Below are 20,242 nucleotides of genomic sequence, written 5' to 3'. Positions count from 1 at the left end.
GAGACAAGAGAGAGAGAACATGGAATTAGGACAGGAGGACAGGTCAGGAAGGGATGGCAAAGGAAGGACACACATTTATTTTCCTAGGAGACAAGCTTAGGTCTAGAAGACTTTTTAAAGCAGGTTGCAGAATCATCTCTACATTAACTAATCAGTCATGTTCCTGTTTTCCTTAGACAATGGCTACCTTTGAAGTTCTTTTATCCTCAGAAAGGGTAATGGACCATTTATGAAAATACAGAGAACTGCCATGTTTTCCATTAGTAGAAAGGTCTCATTAATTCTGACTTTGGATACAATTTGTCGACATATTCAATGAATGCCATTGTGTAGTAGAGTTGAGATTATCAACACCTACAATTTTCCTTCTACTCCATGAAGGATGTTATAATTCCTCTACTAAAAACCTACTTTGGAGCCACATCTGAAAAATGAGATCTTGGGATAGTTAACTCTTTCTAAGCCACCTAGATTTTTTTTTACTAGTTTTTTTTTTTAAGGTAATGGAGAAACTCATCACTAATCAACTTTATTCCCTACAGACATTGCTCTCAGACTAACAGCAGTGCTTGATGGTCTATAAAGACAGAGACCCCCCCTGCCTATTAGGAATTACTGCAAAACTAATTTTAGGACAAAAAGAGGTACATAGAGTCAAGTCACTATTGGCTAGTTTCTCAGAATTCATTCACTCTCTCATGCAAAGGTCTAGTCTCAGACGGCTTTGATTTATATGAGTTTATGATAAAAATTGCATCATAGGGGGCAGCTGGGTAGCTCAGTGGAGTGAGAGTCAGGCCTAGAGACAGGAGGTCCTAGGTTCAAACCCGGCCTCAGCCACTTCCCAGCTGTGTGCCCCTGGGCAAGTCACTTGACCCCCATTGCCCACCCTTACCACTCTTCCACCTATGAGACAATACACCGAAGTACAAGGGTTAAAAAAAAAAAATTGCATCATAGACCCCTGAGTCACAGTTGGTTCTATTAACTCATCCTGTCTCCCAGTAGGATTACCCAAATACTTGGATGAAAAAGATGTAACAAGAGGACTTTGTCCTTTGGGAATTGTGTATAGTAAGTCAGATCTATGCTGACATTGACTAAAGGTAAGGAGCCTAAGCAGATAAAGCAGTTTGAGATTTACCCATCTAGAAGATGCAGTTAAGTTAAGGGTTCCCCTCTGTCTTTAAGTATTTTGATTCAACTAGAACTACAGATGACATTATAATATTTAGAATGGCAAATATTTATTAAACAAATTCAACTAGACAGTTAATCCACAAAATACATTCTATGCTAAGGGCAGTGAGAAGCACTAATGATAGATTGCTTTTCCTCAAAGATCTTATATTCTTTGGGGGGGATAATAAATAAGGAAGAAGGGGATTTTTAGTTCAAAATTTTTTAAATGAATGTGAAGAGTGAAGAAAATGAATTCAAAATGAATCTAATCACAGTACTGAAATTTCTGAAACTGAGATGGTACTTCTGAGGGAAGTACTAGTAGACCAGTGGTTCCCAAACTTTTTTGGCCTACTGTCCCCTTTCCAGAAAAAGTATTACTTAGTGCCCCCTGTCACATACTATCACTACCTCCTTATAGTTATTCACTGCTCCCAAATGCACCTGTGGCCATCACCGCCTCCCTGGATTGCTGCAGCACCCACCAGGGGGCGGTGGTGCCCACTTTGGGAATCATTGTAGTATACCAAGATGTTGATTAGACCATCCATTCTTTCTATATTTGGTTCCATGTGTTAGTTTGTGGCTAAAGAGGCCCAGAATAGAACATACCCCCTGTGTCACTGATGGCACATTATAAAGTGATATGTAGGGGGAAAAAAAAAGGCAGCATCTCAGTCTTTCTTGGTTTTCTTTTCTAGAGACATGTATACTGGTTGGTACCCATAAATGAAGCCAAAATTAAGGACCTGAATGGTTGTACATCATGTTATTTCTCTGCTAACAAGTGTACAATGTCTTTACTCAGTTAACTATTCCACTACTTTGTTATAATGTATACAATCAGATTATAATCATGCTAAAAGGTACACAGAATTTATCATTGTCTAATTGCCAGATTCTGGGAAGGAACAAGTCTTCGTCACATAGATTGTGAGTATCATGCCTGGTGATCAAACTTAGTTTCAAAGTCAGCGATTTCTTCACAATATCATAATATCTTTAGGGTGATGATGGACAAGATAAAGTGGAGGTGAGGATGTTGGGACATCTCAGGAAGAAAGTGGAAGAAGGTAGCTGTGGGTCTGAAGGTTAGTAGAAACATCAAAGGGTAAAGATCCAGATTTGGTGGCAAGATCTTGACTTTCAGAGAGGGAAGATCTTGGAGCCCCAAACTCTCATTTGACACTTTAGGACAAGAGGATGAAGGAGCTTTCCCAGAGAATTACACACTGAAAGATGGTCTTCCAAATCCAGAAATGTGAAAAAATTAAATAATCGCTGAACTTGGAGTCACAGCACACACATTCAAATCCTGGTTCTGCCATGTATTACCTGAAAATCAAAATCAACTGATGGCAGGATAGTCGGTTAACATCTCTAGGACATAGATTTCTTTTCTATATTTAAATGTAGGGAGACCGATTTGTTCTATTGTATTTCATTTAGGTACAGATATGATACCCAAACAGTCAGTCTCACAGGCCTTAAATTAAGAGTGGAAGTCTTTGAAATTGTAATGACATTGCATAAAAGCCATAGTTAGAGAGATCGAGGAAACTTTAGAATGCTCGAGGGATCAGGTATAAATTATCAAGTGAGTTGAGAAGGGATGGATTCAAGAGATTGGAAAAAAGATGGCATTGTAAGTCATCCTTAAAGAAAAGCTAACATATAGCTGTGGAAAGAGAAAGCAATGATACTAAGGAGAGTCATCCAGCTCTGCAGGCAGCAGCTAGGAATAAAGAGCCTGGATGAAGGAAAAGACCTACTAAAAGCTCAGCTCCTTTTCCATTCTCTTATCTCAATGCCCATGAACTCAAAAATAATAGATTTTTTTTTTTGGTTTTGTTCTCCAAATGTTACCAGTAAATGGAATTTACTTTGGCCCCAGATAGCAAAGGCTGACTACAGATGGCTATAAATGGAAAATTAGGCAGAGAGCCCAATCTCTACAAAATGTTAGGAGTGTTTCTAACTAGTATCGAGCGTGAACATTTAGATCGTTCTTATTATGAGCCACGCATTATGCGAAGCATTTTATAATTATTATTTTGTTTAATTCTCACAAAAATATGGGAGACTTTTTTATCCCCATTTTATATATGGGGAAATTGAGGCTGTCAGAAGTTAAATTGTTTGCCCAGGGTCATACAGCTAGTAAATGTCTGAAACGATATTTGAACTCAGGTATTCCATATTACAGGCCCAGTAGTCTCTTCACTGTACCACAAGGACTCAGAGGCTGTACTGTTTAAAGCAAGCTAATTATTTGTAACATGATGTCGCATATAAAATGTGGTAATAGGGCTACTTGACATCTAAGGTTTCTGACAGAGCAAAAGCAAAGACCCAACTGTCCCGGGATCTTTTCACTAGATTACTAGTGGTAGGTGAAGCCTTGGGGAAAAGTGAGATTACCACAGAGAGAAGTAGAGGAAGACAACAAAGCATTCTGAGAGGAGAGCTTTAGGGAACTCTTATATGGGGGAGATGGGCTATGAAGAAGATCCAGTACAGAACAGAAGGGAGAAACAAGATAGTTAGAAGCAAGGAAATAAAATGCTATAAAAATCAAGAGAAGAGAGAGTTCAAATAAGGAGCTATTATGCAGCAGATGCAAAGGCGGCACAAAATGTGATGAAATCTATCATTTATATATGTTTTATGTCCTAACTATTTTTTTTTTAATTTTAAACCCTTAACTTCTGTGCATTGACTAATAGGTGGAAGAGTAGTAAGGGTAGGCAATGGGGGTCAAGTGACTTGCCCAGGGTCACACAGCTGGGAAGTGTCTGAGGTCGGATTTGAACCTAGGACCTCCCATCTCTAGGCCTGGCTCTCAATCCACTGAGTTACCCAGCTGCCCCCATGTCCTAACTATTTTTTAACCCCTCACCTTCCATATTAGAATCGATATTATGTATTGGTTCCAAGGCAAAAAAAAGTGGAAAGAGCTAGGCAATGGGGGTTAAGTGACTTGCTTAGGATCACACAGCTGGGAAGTGTCTGAGGTCAGATTTGAACCCAAGACCATCAGTCTCTAGGCCTACTTCTCAATCTAATGAGCTGTTCCCTTATATCCTAACTATTAAAGAACAAACAACAACACTTGGAAATAGTCTTATTACCACTGTGACCTTAAGCCGGTTGCATACTCTCTATTAGTCTCAATTTCCTCAGCTGTAAAAAGAAGGGTTTGGACTCACTGACCATTAGGGTCCCTCATAGTTCTAAATTTATGTTACTATGAAGGTAGTTCATAAAGTCAACTCCTTTAAAATTGGATAATTAATGAAAGGGGAAAAAACTAAATAGAAATCAACAATGAAAATATACATCTGGAAGGGACTTGATTGGATATTTAATCCCAATTTCTTATTTTAGAGATGAGGAAACTGAGTTCCAAAGTATGAAAGCCACTTTCCCAAGGTCCCACAGTTGGTGAATGACTGAGCCAATATTTAAAACCAGATACTCTGATTCTAGACCCAGAAGTTTCTCCACTAAATCACATTGCCTTCCTCTTAGTGTATTTTTTCCCTCTCCCCTTGCCCCACTCATTTACAGTCCCAATATCAGAGGAAATTATCAATGCCCTTTGCTATCATTTAACCTGACCTCATTTTCTGTTGAAAGGGAGGAGCCGGGGACTAGAATTAAGGAGTAATTTGTCTTTGCTCTGCCTTCTAATCTCTCTGTGTGAGAAAAGAGAGTCTTAAATGTGATCTCAATACCAGCTCTAATGACTAAAGTCTCACAGTGTAGGACTGATGGAAACACAGAAAGTTAAATAGGAAACTAATAATTGTACGAATAAAAAGAAGCAAAGAAGGCCTAGACATCCATGTTCACATGTAAACATGTATCTTCTATCAAATTAAAATAATTAAATAAAGCAATTAACAAAAATGTAATGATCTCCAATGATCTTAAAACACATTTATATCTACATAATTAATGCCTTGAACCAAATTGTACCTTTACGTTTTTTTTTCCATTTTCTGCTTTTTGATGTTGAACATGTTTGCCAGGAAAAAAAATAAAGAGAGAGATATACATTTCAGAGTCAAACTATAGACCTTAAAACCTGGATGGAAACTCAAGAGTCCCTATTGTCTTTGATCTTCATTTTATAGATGAGGAAATTGAATTTACATTGGTAATTATAAAGCTATAAAAATTATGGTAAAGTGAACCGAATACTGGATTCTAAGAAAGGAAATCCCAGTTTCAGAACACATCTCTGACACTTACTGGTTCTGTGATTATAGACTAGAAGCCTAATCTCTCAAAGTCTCAGTTTCTCCATTTGTAAGATGGGGACAATAACTCTAGTAGCTTTATTACAAGATTATTGTGAGTTTCATGAAGAAACCAGTGGAAAGGTGTATTGGCTATGGGGAGAGGGATTGGGGAGGATGGGGGGGGGAGAAAAAGAACATGAATCATGTAACCATGTAAAAATTTTTTTCTAAAAAAAATAGAAAATAGACCCCCAGAGGTGGTGTTACATAATAAATATGAGCATTTAAGCACTAAGGGGAAAAAAAAAAAGATTGCTGTGAGTTTGAGTAAGACCGTGTGCATAGATTTCTTTCTGAACTTCAAAAGGTCTTCATCAATGTCACTTACAAGGGAAAATAGACTCGCCATGTGATGTTACCTGTATGACGCTGTCTCCAGGACTCATGTCTGTGTAAACATAAACATCATAGGAGATTGCAGGGAAGGTTGGAGTGTTGTCATTCGCATCGATCACCTTGATGTTCACTGTAACAGGGCTGCTTTCTTGGACACCATCAAATGCAGTCATCTTTAAAAGAAAAAGAATCCCAGATCTTTAAAAAAGAAGTCCTAACCCCAAGAAACTTCATGACACAAAAAGGCTCTCTACCACCCTAGACAAAATATAGACAGAGCCCGATCGCATAATGAAACACACAACTCTTTTACTTCATTTCTTTCATCCATTTTTGTCTAGTATAAGCAATACGTGACTTCTTTCACAAAATGGAAATATGTATTATATGATAATATATGTACAATCTATTTCATGTTACCTGATTTCTTGGGGAGGGGTAAGGAGTGGGAAGGAGACAGAGAACAGGGATTTCCAAATATCAGGAAATGAATATTTTAAAATTAAATTGACATATAATCTTGAAAAAATTAAAATTATTGTAATAAATAGAAATAGAAATAAAAAAGGAGTCCTAATTGGAACTGATGGTGAATAGAGTAAATTTATGGAACAGATTTTTTTTCTAATAAAAATATTACTCAAAATCTCTTGCTATTTAAAACAGAATTATTTCCTCCCGTAAACACACACAAACGCATACAGATATGCACATAGACTTTTGCATAATGAAGAAACAGTGTGATCTGGGATTCCAAGAAAGCTCTAAAGTCAGGTCAACCACATCATTTTTATCCCCAGGACCAGGTGCATTTTGAATGAATGTTTATTCTCAATGTACAGAAAACTTGGAAGTGGATGGGTATATAGGGATAAGAATGAGATAGAAACTTTACAGATTCTTAAAAATCCAATATGTGAATCATGTTCTGTTTCCCCTTTTAAATAAATTTTGTCTGCTTATAGAGACATAATAATAGTCCACGAAGGTCACAAGAAATGTCTGTCACTGTGAGGATCAAACAAAATGAAGTGTGGAAAAGTACTATGAAAATGGCTATGTGCTATCCAAATTTAAGAGACTCTTCCTGTCTCTCCTATCTCTTTGGCTCTGTTTCTATCTATGTCTCCATTTGTTTCTATCTCTGTCTGTCTCTGTCAAGAATCAGGAGTTACCCCTGAGGTTCTGGACCACCTAACACCTAGCGGATTGGCTAAAATGACAGCAAAGGAAAGTAATGAATGCTGGAGGGGATGCATCAAAATTGGGACTTTAATGCATTGCTGGTGGAGTTGTGAATTGATCCAACCATTCTGGATGACAATTTGGAACTATGCCCAAAGGGTTTTAAAAGATTGCCTGCCTTTTGATCCATCCATACCACTTCTGGGTTTATACCACAAAGAGATAATAAGGAAAAAGACTTGTAGAAAGATATTTATAACCACGCTCTTTGTAGTGGCAAAAAATTAGAAAATGAGGGGATGCCCTTCGATTAGGGAATGATTGAACAAATTATAGTATCTGTTAGTGAAGGAATACAAGTGTGGTAAAAGTAATAATGAATTCCATGTGAACTGCAATGACCTCCAGAAATTGATGCATAGCAAAAGGAGCAGAACCAGGACAACATTGTACACAGAGACGGATATACCGTGTTACAATTGAATGTAATGGACTTCTCTACTAGCAGCAATGCAATGATCCAAGACAATTCTGAGGGACCTATGAGAAAGAATGCTATCCACACTCAGAGAAAGAACTGTGGGAACAGAAACACAGAAGAAAAACAACTGCTTGATCACATGGGTCGATGGGGATATTATTGATATTATTGGGGATGTAGACTCTAAACAATCACTCTAGTGCAAATATCAATAATATAGAAATGAGTCTTGATCAATGACACATGTAAAACACAGTGGAATTGCTTGTTGGCTATGGGAGAGGGATAGGGATAGAACATGAATCATGTAACTATGAAAAAATATTCTAAATTAATTAAATTTAGAATTTTTCAAAACTTACACACACACACACACACACACACACACAAAAGAATCAGGAATTACAGCTATAATTTTGTAATTTGGGGAGATTTCAGGCCAGGTATGGGGGCGTCTTCTAGTGATGTGAATCTATTACCATTCTATAATATAATCATAGAATGCTGATCAGGGTACTGAAAGGTAAATTTGCTTACTCATGATCACGAGCACACAGACAATATTTGTCCAAAACAGGAATTGAACCTAAACTTTCTTGACTGCAGAGCTGACCTTGTAACAACTACAATACTTTATCTTTTTGAATTAGTGATATTACTAAGATAAATTTGATACACATAAACTCCAGATGTCTCTAGTCATGAATTTAGTCCAGTTTTATAGTCACAAAGAGAAGAAACCTGCATAAAGCATTTCTTATTTTATATTTTTGAGCAACTACATGGATATATTGCTCTCCTCACTTCCACCCAAAATGCAATGGCCTCTTTTTTTCACTTTTGAAAAATAGCCCCCCTTCAATGACATTAGAATTCTTTGTGCAAAGATGACAGGAGGCTTACCAAGAAGGTGTAATACTGCTGTTCTTCCCTGTCCACAGGCTGAAGCAAGGTGAGGTAACGTGTTATACCAGATGGAGTCACAGTGAAGACTGAAGTGTAGTCGTTCAGAAAAAGATGGACTTCAGGGTCTTTTGTCTTTAAAAATAAAATATCATTTTTAAGAGTTTGATGAGCCATTTTTCCAATACTTAGAAACAATCTCAGGGTTTGGAATGTGAAACTGATAAAGAACTTACATAAATTATCACACTAAACAATAAGGGAATTTTTACCTCAGTAACTCATAGATGAAGCAAAATGACTCCAGAACTCTGATCCTTTTGAGGGGATAACACAATATATAAAACAATAATTCATGTGATTTTGAATACATGAAAATATGAAAGGAAGAAAAGATTTTGAAAGAAAATGTAATTATCCTTAAAAAAAAGCCATATTTCTGCCATTTACTAAACCACCAGGCAATCTCTAATTTATACACAAAATGCCTGAGCATTGAGTTTGAAGTCAGAGGACATAGACCCAGAATGACTATAGATGAGATATTGTTCTTCTCTGGAACTCAGATGGAAAGATTTTGGTCCCGGAGATGAGATGAGATTGAGATGAGGTCCGCACCATCCTTTTAGGAGAAAGGTGAAGGATTTCAGGTGTATAATGTTTCAAAGATAGCCATCATTATGTTGTTGGTTTTGCTTAATTCTTTATTTGTTATTGTTGTTACAAAGAGAGATCTCATTCAGTGTAATATTTTCCTGTCATTTAAAAAATATATTTGTAAGGTTTAACTTATGACCTCTATATTTGTTTTTTACTATCTTTCTGCTCTATAATTCTAACCTACATATTTCTTATATAAGAATAGCCTCTATAGCATTATTTAGGAATTCCTCACTGACTGCCAAAGTTTAAGACTGCCCTCTTCAGTTCCTCCCTCCCATACACAACTCTTTTTTCCTTCTCTCATAATGCCTTAAAGTACTAGAGAGAAATTTTCACTGGCCATGGTTCTAGCATCTTGCCCCTTTCCTGTACCAGTTTGCAAAAGAAAACATGTTGTCTATGGTGACAATATGGCCAAGATATCAAAGGTAAAGGGAAAAAAATTCCTCCTTGACTTCTTATCCTTCCTCTCTGCCCAATCAGTAGAGTTTGCCCAATTTTTATATTTCTATCTTGGACAAAAATCACCTTGGTCCTCTTATATTCTCACCACCATCACTATCCCTCAATTCTTCAAACATCCTCCTTACCTCATCTACCTGCTAGTCCAGGTTCTGGTTCTTAAGAATCTGGGTTTTCTTTGGATGCATATAGAAAACTTACTTCACTCTCCAAAAACTTTCCATGAATACTCAGTCTCTCTAAAGTCTCTTAATGATAAAGAGGTTGGGAATCAAGAGAATTTTATCGTTGTCACTAGCAGTTATAAACCTGCAGATGACTTCCAGAGAGGTCTGTGTTTGCTTCAAGCACAGAAGAGTTGGAGAAAGACTGCATGGGGATATTGTTCTAGAGAGAGTTAAAGGACAAATAGCAGAGCTAGGACTTAAATTGCATTCTTCTCCATCAAATAAAATCTCATTTCTACTATTCCCCCACTTCCTCTACCAGTTGCCTGTTTGATGAGAGATTCAGTTGTTCCTGGATCAATATCTCTAAGGATTTTGCTTATTATTTATCCACATTTTAATTCCATAAAATGTCTCCAGAGAGGAGTCAATCACAGAAGATCTATTTTAATTAAAGAATTTCAGTTCATTGAATTGAAAACACAAAAATTTACTTGCTACCTGAGATACTGAAACTAATGATAAATAGTCTAAAAGACAAAGTATGATTAAAAAGGTCATGCCTGAATGTTAATTTATTATCCAGAATTTTCTAGATCTTTAATAAACAACTTTGAAAAGATGAGGGTGTTCATATAAAAATGATTTCAAGGAATGAAAGTATTATATTGGTAAACTGTAAGGCAGCAGGAAAAAAATACAAATATTGGTGGAATCAGAGGCTATGAGGAAGATACTTGGGATATGAGAAAGGGTGGATGTGATGTATAAAAGGAAAAATATTTGTAGGAAAGAAGAGACCTGGGATTAATATGATTTTCAGTAAGTTAAATTCATTCTCTCAGAAAGAGCAGGTAACCCACAAGATTTATGTCCCTTAGCAAATGACTCATTTGTTTGGGTTAGAAAGCTCCAAATAACCACTTAGGTTTAATGCAGATCTGCTTTAATTACCTCCTCCTTCCCTCCCCACCCCCAGTGTAGATATCCTGCTAATTTATAACCTGAGACCAAACACAAAGGAGCACAATTTTAAAATAATTATAACAAATTTTAATTCTCCATGTGGAGGATCCAAATAGGGCGTCCCCTTCAGTCTTAGTTTCAAGTGGAATTTCATTAAATATCACAAAGGTTTGCTATAAGGTGGGGGGAGCGGTGCAGAGTACAAGCAAAGAGCAGCTGCTAAATGGAACCATACTGAGCTAATACCCTAATTTAAAGGCTTTCCATTTCAGAGTGTAATGAGAACAAAATACATATGGAGCCCTGATTTAGACTCCCGTGTGATGAAAACTGCTGAATTGCACATAGAAAATAAAATAATAACAATAAGCAATAGGTCTTTCTAAAGTTGTCTCTGTGGTAGGAGGACACTTTCAGTAGGATAGTGCTGTCAACCACAGTCTTTTATTCTGGGCAGTGTACTCTGAAATCATTATTTATAGGAGTAATCTATTACTTTGGCTAACAGATGGAAGCATATGTAAAATATTTGTTGGTTTTCTCTTTATTATTTTGTAAACTCAATAAGGGCACAACATGCGACATATCCAAGTTTCACATCTCCCTCAGTAATTTGCATAAACATATGAAAACAGGAGGAACTTAATAATTGCTTATTGAATGAATGCATGCATCAATTGATTAATTAATTAATCTTCATTTTTCAGTATCTCTTATGTGTAAGGATTAGGGGATTAAACATAATACAAATTGCAATAGTTCACTTATATTCTGTAGATGGAGTTATGAGTAGGTATGTATGTATGCATATGTGCATGTATCTATCAAGACAGAATTATGTTGGATGTGATTTTATTATTTTGAATGATTCATATGAGCCTTCTGGAACCTCCAATGCATAAGAATTTCTTTGTGAAAATCAATGAGATATTTTGTTACACCAGATCAGGGGATGGCAATGTATGGCTCTCGATCCATATCTGGCTCTTTCGAGGGCCAGATATGGCTCTTTCTGCAGGAACCATAAAGTCAATTTTTTTTCAGGCGCTGTTACAGGAGCGCACACTGTGAGCACTGTACAGCTCTCATGAAATTACATTTTAAAAATTGTGGCATTTATGGCTCTCATGGCCAAAAGGGTTGCCCACCCCTGCACTAGATAGTAGAGATTTTGAGTTAAATAAAACAAGCTAAGACTCTCCTTATCTACATTTTCCTGTCTTGATTTTTTTTTAAAGACTTGTTTTTGATACATTTCAGGATTCTTAATGCATTCTTAAGTTTTTAGGCAAGAGTTTTGACCCTAAGGAAAGCTCATCCTCATGTTCCCTATAAAAATCATACTCTCAGGATGCTATCTATGACTAATAGCAATGGTATAATACTTTTTTTTGCCTAGATCCCCAAGTCTAAGGAAATTCCAAGTGAGCAAGATCCAATATTCCACCTTTGCAATACAGACTTCTCTCTTTCTTTTCTGATTTTCATTTCCTGTCTTTCAATGCCTTTCTTTCACTACAGTCTAACTTCTACCACATTTATGAACCTACCTTCTAGGTTGGTAATTGTTACTGCCTTGTGGGGCTACTTTTGTGGTCCAGTTAAATGGGCTGCCAGCTCCAAAGTATTTCATCCTTATTCATATCAGAACCTGAGACTCTGTCCCTGAACTCAACCTGGACTGTGACAAATTGAGGTATCATTTTTTCCTTTGTGTATTCAAGCCTCCATCTTACTATCTAGCCACCAGTCCAAACCATGCTCATTGGGGTCTGATTCTTTCCCTTTTACAGGTCCCTGTTAAAAGTCATATTTTCTTCATTACTCCCTGCCATTTTAGCATTTACACAGTGTCTGTTTCATAATAAGCACCTCATAAAATTACATATTTATCTTATCTACTATCATTGATCAATCATCTATGTATCTAATCCATCATCTATTCACTCATCTATTCATCAATCAAGTTGTGTGTCTATCTTACCCTAGTCTTCAACATTTCATCTATCATTCCTGTGTCTTTCCTTAAGCTATCCTTCATTTCTGGAATACATCAACCTCTTTCCTCTGCATTTGTGGAATCTCCGATTTCCTTTAAATCTCATATCATTTACTACCTCCTACATGGTCTTTCCTAATCATACAACTACTTGTACCCCTTCTAAGAAAATACTTGGTACTTTCTTGCAATTTATATATATATATATATACATATATATATAAAACTTTGCATGTGTACATGTTGATGCAACTGGGTGGCACAATAGATTGAGAGTCAGGTCTATAATCAGGAAATCCTGAGTTCAGATCTAATCTCACACATTACTAGCAAATCACATAACACTGTCTGGCTCAGCTTTTTTGGAGCTAAAATGAGCTAGGGAAGGAAATGACAAACCACTCCAAAATCTGTGCCAAGAAAATGCCAAATAGGGTCATGAAGAGTCAGACATGACTGAAAACAATTGAATAATAAATATACACATGCTGTGTCTCTCAATAGAATATAAGCTCGTAGTGTCTTTTTTTGTCTTTGTTTCTCCAGCATTTAACACAATATCTTTTACATGAGAGATACTTAGTGAATGTTTATTGATTGATTGATTACTATGCATAGATATGAGGAGTAAGATGTAAAGGATACTATCATATAAAACCATTTAAAGAAAATGCGACTTCCTCTTCCCTTTTAAAATGACTCCATCCTCAGAACTGACAGAAATATACTTTCCAAGACAAAACAATGGGACTTTGAGCAAGTTTCTTGTTTTCCAATTATCAAGATCATAAAAATGTATAACATAGTTGAGAATGTTGAATTATGTTAACCAGCTAATTTATTATTCAAATATTTTTCCTTATGGAAAATATATTTTCTAAACATGTAACATCTTAATACAAACCTATCACGGGTCAACAAAATATATTGAGATTCAAAGAGACACAGAAACATGGACAAAAGTATTTTAGTTTTGTCAAACCTCAATCAATGAACAATCAACAAATATTTCAAAAAACCTATTAGGTGCCACATACTACAAAGAAAGTTGACTTGGACATACTATTTTATTCAAAACAAAGGATCTTTTCAGCACAAATAGTTAAAAATATCTAAGCCTAAATGTCTGAGAATAATTTATAAGTTCATTGTTGGTTCTATTATCTTTAGTAGTGAATGACAAATTTATGTGAGTTGCCTAAATTTCAATACCAGCAATCACTGATTTTTTGGTATTGGCTATAGTTTAGAATTTGCTCATTTTGAGAAGGAAAGTTAATGATTACATATTGTCAGCTGGAGAACAGCAAATACAAGTTAACATCATAGCAAGAATTTTTCATAAATTGCCAGTTGTTTTTCTGTTTATATTTTCATCTCCAAAATTATTAGTCCTTTTGTTTGACTACATTTTCATTAAGGATTAATAACAAATTCATCTGTGTTTGGATCACCAGGTCCTTGTCAGATGCCAACCTGGACCAGCTCTTGGAGGCAATCTTCGAGACTCCATAGGAGTTCATTTCAACTACAAATTAATTCACTGAATTGAAGTGTAGCTAGGGCAATTTACAAATTCTCTAATTCTTTTTTTCACTGCTTGACCTTAGCTGGTGCTTGGTCTTTAACCTAACAAACTGACTAAACAGATGTCACAGATTCCACTCTGCCTGGGAGACAAAGGGCTCAAATGTTGTCTCATTAATTTTAATGCTATTTATGCTGAGAATAATTTGCATCCTGGCTCACACACAGAGAAACAAAGCTATACAGATTTAGCAAATGCATGCATTACAAGCAAAGAAACAAGACATTCTAGGAAACTTCCAATCATTTAACTGTATGGATTTAGAACTGGAAGAGACTAAATTTTTTTCAAACTAAATTCTAGGATCTTTGATATGAAAGCAAAGTATAGATTGAATGGGAGCACATGGATAGGTATAGTATGTTTAGGTAGAGATGGGTTAGGATTTTAATGTTTGAGGGAATTGCCAAACTGATGCAATCACAGATCATTTGGAGTATAAAATGCATAAACTCTTTTCCTGCTATGTGAATTTATTTACTTATTATGAAATATAGAAACATAGAGACATGGATACATGTCTCATGAATACATGTATGTGGACATGCAAAGCATGTTCATTATCATAGGGTCAGTCAAAGATATCAGCACATTCAGTTAATTCAGAAAATTGTTACCTTGGAAAATTTAGAGTACTGTTAGGCAACACAGACTGAAATAATTTCTAAAATATTTGTAGTTTTAAAATAATTTTACATGCAGGAAGTAGAGGGGGGAATAGTCTGACTTACAGGGAAAATAAAAAATAGAAGAAACCACATCAGAGAACAACTCCCCCATCCCCCATTTTCCCATGAAACTGCAAACCATAAAACCACACTCTTAGCACTAAGTACTACCTACAGGAATGCCACCTTCTGGAACCTGTGAGCAAATCAGAAATAACACAAATATCAACAAAACATAGCCTTAGACATTCTATCAACAAATACCCATTTTATCTTCACTGGGTTTGTTAGATATGTATGACAATTCTTTCAAATGTGAGCTCTTGTGGCAATAGTGATTGGACTGATCAATTAAAGGGGACTCTTGGAGGATGGAATTCCTTTCAGCAGTATAGGTTACCATCTTCTCTAAAATTTTCAATTTTAGAGAGCTTTCTATGGCATTGAGAGAATAAGTGTTATACCCAAAGCCATATGGAGAATATATAGAAGAGTTTGAACTCAGCTTGCTGGCTTAAAGGCAACTCTATCCATTCACATTGCCTCTTATATGCTCCTGAAATGTTGAAACATCAGGTATTTCCAGAATTTTAAGCATCTTCTGACAGAAGTGTGATAATAGATAGTTTTATTCTTCTATGAACATCCAAGAGTTGTAGAGAATGGAATAGTGGACGTGGAGTCAGGAAGTTCTCATACTCTTTGAGAACATTATTAGCTGGTGCTCATTGGCAACACAATGCTCTGTTCTGTGTCATTTTAAAAAAATTATAAAAGATATTAATACCTGGAATATCTATCTCACAGAGTTGTCCCAAGGTTCAAATGAGATATGGTATGGGAGGTATCCTTAATATGTAATCCTTAAATAGATAGTAAATTCAATATCTGCTAGGGAGTACAATGGATAGAGTTCTGAGCCTGGATTTAGGAAGACTTCAGTTTAAATCTTGTCTGAAATGTTTATGCACAGTATGATCATAGGCAAATTATGTAAACTGTTTTTTTTGCCTCAATTTCCTTATTTTTAAAATGGGGATAAGAACACCACCTATTTCCAAGGGTTGTTATGAGGATCTAATGAGATATTTGCAAAGTGTTTTTAAGTAGTAAAACATTATATAAATGTTAGCTATAATAATGAGGAGAAGGATGATTATCAAAATGTTCTCTTTTCCAAAAGGACACTTTTTACTTCTGAATTTTATGAATGCCAGTCATGAATCTTAAAACGAAACACACAACCCCACCAGTCAAAGTTTATTTTACCTATGGCTGCACTGATGAGCAATATATGTCCTTAATTGCTACTCTCTATTTTCTCTGAATCTGGATGAGTTTGGAGATCAGAATGAGTAGAGAATTAAGCAGGAAAGAAAGGGATACTAATTTGTGAAAGTGACAGAAGACCAATGAATGTGGCTAACAAAAGTCTTGACTTTTTCTTCCCTTTAATATCATGTATTGCCTGGCCCATTTCTATTTCAAATAATTGGAATTCCTACTCAAAAAGTTTTTGGCAAGAAAATATCCTCTCTGGAAAATATTTTTTTTGTATTTTCCTTGAGTCAATAAGTTTATCCCTTAGTATCAGGCAACAAGAAAAAGAGAAGAAAATAAATAGATAGAAAAGTAAAGAAGGGAGAGGAAAGAGAAAGAGAAAAGGAAAAGGAGAATGAGAAAAAGAAAAGAAGAGAAGAGAACCAATCAATCACTCCAAAAAGTATTTACTATGTGTCCACCATGTGCCAAGCATTGGACTAAACCTTGGAGTTACAAAGGCAAAAGTGAAAATCTCTGTTCTTAACCAGCTTAATTAAGTACCAAAGACTATACATATACATTTAATTATAGATATGAGGTGGTTTTGGTTCCTGGCAACTTGGGGAGATCAGAAAAGGTTTTACATAGAGTAGAAGGCCATAGGTGAACTGAGCCTTGGAGAAAACTAGGGATTCTATTAAGCATGGTAGGAGGAAATCCTTTATAGCAATGGGAGAATCCAATGCAAAGGCATGGGAATGTGAGATGGGGTGATTGTATATGAGAAACTATGGGGACAGTCTGACTGAATATGCAGTGCATGTGGATGCAGGGCAATACTGTGTAATAAGGCAAAAAGTTAAGTTAAGCCTAGAGTAAGAGACATTTTAAATAACCAACAGAGGAATGTGTATTTTACTCTATATCAAAAGGAGAAACTAGAATTTGTTGAGTAGTGAGGTGACACAATTACATTTATTCTTATAGAATATCACTTTGGCAGCTCCATAGAGTAAAAATTGGAGCAGCATGAGATTTGTTTCCCAGAGTCCATATAAGGAAGGAAGGGAAGAGTTCAAGGTAATGGGAAAGAGAAATAGATAATGATAGAGGAATAGAAGTATCTGAAAGAAATGGAGATGTAGAGTAAGGCAAAGAAAGAGGTGCAAGTTTAAACCACAGGCAGTAGTAGAATATGGTCAGCTTGCTGTTGCAGTGGATAGCACCTTTGTGAGTTAAAAATCTGGCCTTACTTACTGGCTATGTGACCCTGGACAAGTCACTTAATTCTGTTTGCCTCGTTTTCCTCATCTATAAAATTAGTTGGAGAAAGATATGGCCAACCACTCCAGGATCTCTGCCAAGAAAACCCCAAATGGAGTAATAAAGAGTTGGACATGACTGACAACTGAACACCAGTGGTAGAATGTAACCTATGACAAAATGTCACTGGTGCTATTCAATGTCAACATTTGCGTACCTTACAAAGAGCAGCAGAAAAGAGAAATGATCAACTTAGCCATCAGTGATATCAGACTAGTAGGGATCAGTTTAATAGATTATCAAATATCATCAGATTTTGTCATATCTTGATATGTAGCTCTGAATCTAGAATTCTACCAATGCAGATTGTGGCCTATCTATACCTAGTGAAGTGAGTATTAGGGAGATATTTGAGGCTCACAGATTTTTCTCTGACTTCAGGTGGGGGTGGGGGTGGTTTGGTAGAGCAGAAAAGGCACTCAGTTTAAAACAATAGGTCTGGGCTTGAATCCTGGCTCTGTCATTTACTATCTGTGTAACTTTAGGCAAGGTCAGTTAATACTGATGGGCCATATGTTCCTCATCCATGAAGGAGATATCCTCCTCTAAAGGCCTTTTGAAATCTCAGTCTACCATGCTATATCTTAGCTATGGTTGTAGAGTTATTCAAATCTCAGGAGCAAGATTCAAAACTAGGTCTTTCTGACACTACATCTAATATCCTCTCTATCAGTCTATCATGATGAAAATATTAGATGAATTCCTTACAGATATTTCATTTATACTAATTGCTACCCTAATATAAAAGTCAAAGACATTCTTTATGCCAACTGGAAAAAAATATACAAATCCATCAGTATAAAATATATTTAAACAAAATGAAAGAAGACAACTCACATCTTCTACATCCTTGTCCAAGACAACGATTCTGAGAGGGGTGGTCAAGTTGAGATTGTCTGAGATGGTTGCACCAACAGGGGCAGACTCCAAGATATAGCCTTGATAACTGGGCATTGTGAAGTAAGGGCTCTGGTTGTTTACATCCAAGATTTCAATATGAAGGCTGGCAAATGCAGGAAGAGGATGACCATTATCTTGTTCTGCCTGGCAAACATTAAAAAAGAGAGAGAGAAGAAGAAGATATACTATTATACAACTTGGGTGTGGGTGGGGGGAAACTTCAAATTTATTTGATGTAGATAATTTTTATAGTGGTATCTTCAAAACTTGTATCATAGATATTTGGGAATAAAAGGAACTCAGGGATATCAATTCAATACTCTCATTTCTAAGATGAAGAATTTGAAGTCTAGAAAACTTAATGTACAGTGTCACAGAGAAATTTAATGATGGGGTTGGAATGAGAAATTAGAATTTTGGTTTTCCAAGTAAGTTCCTCCTCTACTTGATAATTGTAGCCAGATGTCCTTTAGGACATTTTGAATCATAAAGAAAATAAGAAACAGTGTAGTATTTTGGAATTGAAAGAGCAGGTCTTGGAGTTAGGAAAGCCTGGGTTTAAATCCTGATTATGAAACTTGATAAGCACAGTGACCCTGAACAAATTATTTGCTCTTTCAATGCTATCAGACAATTCTCTAAGTTTCTAAATTGTAGATCAGGGGCTGATCTTTCAATTTGGTGGTAATGAATATAGTACTGGGATAGGAGCTGGGAAGTTCTAAGTTCAAATAATAATTTAGACACTTACTAGCTCTATGACCCTAAGCATGGCATTTAAATGCTATCTCAGTTTTCTCAAATTTCAATGGGGATCATAATTTTGCCAAACTCTTGAGGTTATTTCAAGGACCAAACAACATCATACTCATAAAGCTTTATACAAATGCTATTACTGCTACTACTTACTACTACTACTACTACTACTACTACTACTACTACTACTACTACTAATAATAATAATAATAATAATAATAATAATAATAATAGTAATAATATCCATTGGTTCTTATCCAAAGTTTCCTGTTCCAAAGAAAATATTTTTTTTATCTCCAGAAAGGCATCAAAGATAACCTTGGACATATGCTATAGTGAGAACAGAAGACAATTACAGCCAGAAATGATAAAATATTATTCATCTAGGAAATAGAGAAAGCAGAATTTTTTCAGTAAAAATGTTAAACCTGTGCAATGACAGTCCATATGTATATGACACATAAAATGTTTTATCTGTCACCTTATCAATTAAACAGTACAAGTAGTCCTGTGACCATTGAACAGATAAGAAAACTGAGTTCATGATTTTAAGTGGCCACACAGCTGTAAATATGTGGCTGTAAGATTGATTCACATTGGTAATGGTTGATAATGGAGTAGTGCAAAAGGATCAAGCAGGCTATTCTAGCAAGGGGGAGGGGTGAGAGTCAATAGAATTCTTTCTCCTCCCCCTCATGAAACAGTTGAAGCTGAAAGAGGTAACAGTTTTCACTAAATCCCCTTTAGATCAAGAAATGGAGACTGTTTAGGCTTGGCTAATCCAGGGCTATATTGGTAGACAGATAGGCAATAATCCCACTGAGATTAGCAACTTCCACAGTTAAAGATTATTTCCCTGAACCCTAAGATAGACAAAGGTTCAGGATGCCTTCTAAATACAGTGGACTTGCTCTCTGGATAACAGCTGTTCTTGAGCTTGCCTGGATGAAGATTTTGCTTAGGTAATGTATGCTATAGGTGGTTATAACCCAAGTAAAACTTCACACAGACTCTCAAACTTAACAAGGGAAGGGATTTATTAATTCCAGGAAAACAGGGAAAGGGAAGGTAAATTTTAGGGTTGAGGGTGAGG

At 36.0% G+C, this 20,242-nt stretch overlaps 1 protein-coding gene across 1 annotated transcript in view; it reads right to left on the bottom strand.

Annotated features, from left to right (window-relative positions):
- The window catches only part of PCDH15 (protocadherin related 15), a 660,961-nt gene that overhangs the window by 415,072 nt on the left and 225,647 nt on the right, over window positions 1-20,242 (bottom strand). The window contains exons 8-11 of the mRNA XM_044660331.1: window positions 18,331-18,537; window positions 15,083-15,103; window positions 8,395-8,529; window positions 5,849-5,998 (exon numbers count right to left, since the gene is read on the bottom strand). Coding sequence (XP_044516266.1) covers window positions 5,849-5,998; window positions 8,395-8,529; window positions 15,083-15,103; window positions 18,331-18,537 — 513 coding nt within the window. The remainder of the gene's footprint in view (window positions 1-5,848; window positions 5,999-8,394; window positions 8,530-15,082; window positions 15,104-18,330; window positions 18,538-20,242) is intronic.

Source organism: Gracilinanus agilis, chromosome 2 (assembly GCF_016433145.1).
Source record: "Gracilinanus agilis isolate LMUSP501 chromosome 2, AgileGrace, whole genome shotgun sequence".
Taxonomy (NCBI): domain Eukaryota; kingdom Metazoa; phylum Chordata; class Mammalia; order Didelphimorphia; family Didelphidae; genus Gracilinanus; species Gracilinanus agilis.
Note: the sequence above shows the minus strand (reverse complement) of the source record. Positions and strands in the feature narration are given on the sequence as shown.